Source organism: Macrobrachium nipponense, chromosome 24 (genome assembly GCF_015104395.2).
Source record: "Macrobrachium nipponense isolate FS-2020 chromosome 24, ASM1510439v2, whole genome shotgun sequence".
Lineage (NCBI taxonomy): Eukaryota > Metazoa > Arthropoda > Malacostraca > Decapoda > Palaemonidae > Macrobrachium > Macrobrachium nipponense.
Window position 1 is genome coordinate 38116236 of NC_061091.1, and position 4998 is coordinate 38121233.

A 4998-nucleotide genomic window follows, 5' to 3' on the forward strand; every position below is an offset into this window, starting at 1 on the left:
AATTATTTCTATGTTTTAGATTAGAAGAAATCTCATTAAAACTCACTTCTAGCTATAAGTTACTTGAATTATTTTTTGTATTTTTTTTCTCTAGAAATCAGTATTATTATTAGTATTATTATTTTTTTTCTTGTTTTATGAGCAGGTATGTTTTTTTTCTTTTATTATGTCTGGGGTATAGTGCGCCACTTGTAATCGTGCAATGTGCCACTGTTGGCGCATGCGCCATAGGTTGGCCACCCCTGTCTTAGATGAAATTATGGATAAAATGTCTTAAGATGAAATGATGATTTGAAAAGAATGGAGAATGGCTGGTTAGTAACAAAGATGTTAGTAGGGTGAAAGACGGGTGAAAGAGTTAATGGAAAATTGGTCCCTTAATATCCTATGTAGGGTCGTGTGGTCACGACCCGGACAGTAAAGTGAATAATATTCATAAAAAAAAAGTTATTGAGCTACAGGAGAGATTTTGTGCTTAAAAGAAAGCTTAACTAATTCCCCATCTTATGCTATGAGTTTCATATCTGTAGATATCATAGTATTGGTTTTACAGCCGTTTTTAAAATCCAGAATTCTCTGTCCGGGTCGAGACCGCGTGTTCACGACCCGGACGGGGGTGTGGTCTCAACCCGGACGGATGTTTTGGTCCACCAAAAACACACTTACACCAATGTTTTATATTTTTTTTAACTAAGAACATCCAGAACATGACACTGAAAGGTGGAATAAAACAATTGGTAGCAAAATATCAATGTAATAAAAAAATATATATGATAAAAAAAAGGTAACTGAATTCCTTAAAACTACGCCTTTTTTCTTTTGTATGGCTTGTTTTCTTTCTATTAGGAAAATCAAAATGGGTGAACACTGAATAGGGATACAACTTACAACTTTAATTCTAATCTGTATAAAAACTAATGACTAAACTAGCTAATAACTAAACTAGCTAGACGAAACGGCCGAATGGCGCCATGATCGTTAAAGGGTTAATGCATGTTAAAGTCCCTCAAGGGAGGGAGGACCTTGATCAGGTTTGCTTGTCGTTGGGTGGTCCCCGTGCTGACTGTGAAGACCCCCAACACCCTGCTGCGGTCGACACTGTCGATATCCCCGATGGCTGGGAAGTGGAAGGTGTCCTTCAGCAAGGGCGACTTTATCCTCAGGAAGTCCAACTGCAGCCGCCCGTCTTTCTCCAGGGAAATGACCTTGCCCACAAAGTGGACAAGCTCCTCAGACCTCTTCCTCTGGAAGACAAGCTGGACCAGGACAAAGTCACCCACCTGGGGGAAAAAAAAATGAAAAAAAAATGAAAAAAAAGAATGAATATGGAATGAATGAATAAGGAATTTGGCTTTAAAACCAAGCACTGGGGAATCAAAGGCCATTCAGCTAGGCTACTAAATTTGACAATTAAATAGAAATTTTCTTCTAGACTTGCTTATGCAATTGATGAACATAATCTAGGCTAGGATAGGCTACAAATTTTGAAATATTAAAAAAAAGTTCCTTACCTCTGGCTCCTTCTGGACGAAAGGATAGGAGGCAGCATCGTGCTCGAGCTCTTCTGCAAACTCATCTGAATATTCAGATGAGTCGTCACACAGTGCAGGATTGTCGGCAGCCTCCTCATCGCTGCTGCTCGCCTCAACTGGCTCAGACCTCCTCCTCCTCTTTGCCGTCTGTCGTGCCTCCTGCTCTCTCTTCTTCTCTCTCTTCTTCTCCTCCGATCTCCGCTTCTTCTCCTCTCTGGCTGCTTTCTTCTCCTCCTTCTCCCACAGCTGGCCAAGAGCCTCCTCATCCTCAGTCAGGATGCAGGCGCGGATCTTCTTGCGCCCTCTGGCAGCAGGGCGGGGAGGAGCCTTCGGGTAGGGCTGCACAGCTTCGGGAGTGACATTGAGAATTGGAAGAGATGAAGCTGTTGGAGTCTGCCGAGGTTGGGGTGCTGCTTCAGGAGTGCTAGCCGCTGAAGCAGAGAAGGCTGGTGACATCCTACCTATTCCAGATGGTCCAGGCTGAGGTTGGTCAGGTTCCGATGAAGATGGTGTCAAGGGTGCGGCAAGAGTTTGTGGCAAATCATCATCATCATCAGGAGGGGCCTGCTCTGTGACTTCTGCCCCAGCAAACGCATCATCTGGAAAGATGTTGCGGTTGACGGGAAAGATGCCAGATGCGCGAAACCCATTGGTGATGTTGGTGACATTACAAACCTTGTCCCAGGCCTTGCACGCCATCTCTGGCAACATATGTTCCGTGATGGGCACGTGGGGGTTTGAGAGTTTGAAATCGTCCTGAATGGATCGCAGGACAGACTTGAAGGGGCCAAAGACACTTACATCTAATGGCTGGAGTTTGGCTGTAGTATGAGGTGGCAGCGTGACAATTACGATGCCATGCTGTATCGCATACTCAACCGCATGAATGCTCATGTGACACTCGGCATTGTCCATTATGGGCAGTATCTTATTCTCCACTGAAGAATAAGACACCTTATGGAGATGCTCGAGTGTCTGCACGAAACGCTCATGGTCCATCCAACCGTTAGCCTGCAAGAGCACTGTGGTTCCAGGAGTAGCCCCTCTCTGAAAATCAGCATTCATCTTCTTTCGTGCGATGATAAACACTGGAGGGAAACCCTGCCCTGCAGCATTAACAATCCCCACGAAAGTCATATGATTGCCTCTCTCCCGAGCAACCTGCGAAGCAACAGGACGACCTCTCTCACAAACAACCTTACATGGCTTCATCACAGTGGACAAGCCACTCTCATCCAAGTTGAAGATCCTGGCTGGCATGAAACTGTGTCGCTCGACAGCTTCCACGTAAGCCTTGAAGAAGACTTCAACGTTTACGCGGTTGAAAGCCATCGCGCGCGAAAGTGACATGCCCTCCGGAGCCTTCAATGCAAGCCTTGGATGATGGAACATATACCCGTAATACCAGTCACGGGTGGCCATACCTTCCCTCCTCCAGACATCAGGAATAGCCGGGCTGCCAACAGCCTCTGCATACTTCAGGACCATCCTCCTGAAAGCTCTCGTCGGCAGCCCGTAGAACATGCGCGCGATCTTGATCGAGTATTCCTCGATGAAGTGTTCCTGCGCATCAGTGAAAACCTTCTTGATGTTCTGGTGCTTAGGCACGAACGTCCTCCCATCACTCTCCTTGAGGGACCGAGTGAAAGCATCCTGAAAAAAATAAAACAAAGGTAAAGTGGGGAGCATAGGCCCTATAGGCTAAATGAAAAGTAAAGTTCTTACCCATAGGCCTGAAATAAAAAGGTAAGTTCTTTGGCTAGCCTAGGCCTACCCATATAAATTAAAATTTAAGAGGGCTTAGATTTATTCAAGCTTACCCCAAGAGTCGAAGCCTTCACTCCAAAAAGGTTGCACGCAGTGCGGATGCTACAGCCTGTCTCAATGCGGTGGTTAAATGCCTTCTCCAAGTTGGTCCAATCCGGGGTTAGGATGTTCCTCGGCTGGTAGTTGCGAGGCATGGGAACCATGGCTGCGAGGCACGAAGGATCTGAAAGAGATAAATGGCATTAGAGACATAATGAATATTGTCTATAAGTTCATAATGAAAAAATATTTTGACCTTTTCAAAAACCCATAATTTGTTAGTTTAGACAATCAATAACTTTATACGAGGTAATAAACAGTATTAATATTTGTTCCATGTTAAAATTCTATTGCCTGACCAATTAATAAATTTTAGAAAAATAAAAATTCTTCTCCTAGCTCCGTGTTCTCAACCCGGACAAACCTGTCCGAGTCGAGAACACGGACCTTGCATTTTAAAAAAATTTCTTAAAAATTAAAAAATTGGCCTAGGTTAAATATTTCAATTTGGAAGACTAAACACTATTGGGGGGCACATATTAATTCTAAAAAAAATTAGTTTGCACAAAAAAAATAGCTCAAAACTGACTCTATGTTTGACTTTGGCAATCACCCATATTTAATTATTTTAAACCATTAATAATTTTATAAGAGTTAATATATAGTATTAATATTGGTTTTAGGTTAAAATGAGAGTGATTGACAGAGTCATTTAAAAAAATAAAAAAATCCTTCTTATACCTCCGTGTTCTCGACTCGGACATCACGTGCACACTGTCCGAGTCGAGACCACGCACATCATTTTTTTAAAAATTCGTAAAAAATATAAACAATTGGCCTAGGTTAAATATTTCAATTTGGAGAAGTAAACACTAATGGGGGGCACATATTAATGCTAAAAATAATTCACTTCCATCAATAAAACACTTCGAAAAATCACTTGATATTTAGCCGTGGCAAACACCCATTTCCAGCCTTTTCCATGGCTTTATCTCACATATGGTACATTATAGTTGTAAGAACTATGCAATCATTCACTTTTTAATTGGTTTTTCCAGTACACTTAATTTGCATGAATTGTCAAAAATTGTCCGAGTCGAAAACACGGCATAATTTTGTTTAGCGGGCACCCCGAACGAGTCCATTCTTGTTTAGGCACTCCGTATTATCACTGATTTTATGCCAATATGGCTATATTACATAACAAAACTTATCACAAGTTGATCACGCCTTATTCGTGGTCATGGCACAATATATCCTGATGCCGAAAATTAAGATCGCGACCTCTTAAAATCGAAATTCTTACCTTGCTTACAAGCGGAGCGTCGGCGGGGAGGTTTGCAAATGGCGTCTAGTTAGGACCGCCCTCCCTCATACGTCATAGCTCTGACGTCATCCTAGGCTCGATCGTTCATTGGTTAATCAAGACTGTACTGGTCGAGACCTTGTCCGGGTCGTGACCACACGTAGCATAAGCGTGCAGAAGTTTTCCGACCAGCAACGGCTTTAAAAATCACTAATTATCTACGTAAGTGAGATGAAATGTCAACTTGATAAGCAACGTGATCTATTCATGCAAGCACACCTGTTAATTGTGAATTTCTCCAACTAGCATCTAATATAAGGTTTTAACTGAAAACGTTTTAATTGGTAGTGGATG

The 4998-nt window shown here is 42.5% G+C and overlaps 1 protein-coding gene across 1 annotated transcript; it reads right to left on the reverse strand.

Moving 5' to 3' along the window:
* Positions 1-986: 986 nt before the first annotated feature.
* Positions 987-4705, reverse strand: LOC135202887 (uncharacterized). The gene is made up of 4 exons (XM_064232342.1): positions 4645-4705; positions 3353-3522; positions 1512-3185; positions 987-1280 (listed from the first exon to the last, which is right to left on the reverse strand). Exons 2-4 carry the CDS (start codon positions 3500-3502, stop codon positions 987-989), a joined length of 2118 nt encoding a protein of 705 aa, XP_064088412.1. The 5' UTR covers positions 3503-3522; positions 4645-4705.
* Positions 4706-4998: the final 293 nt, after the last annotated feature.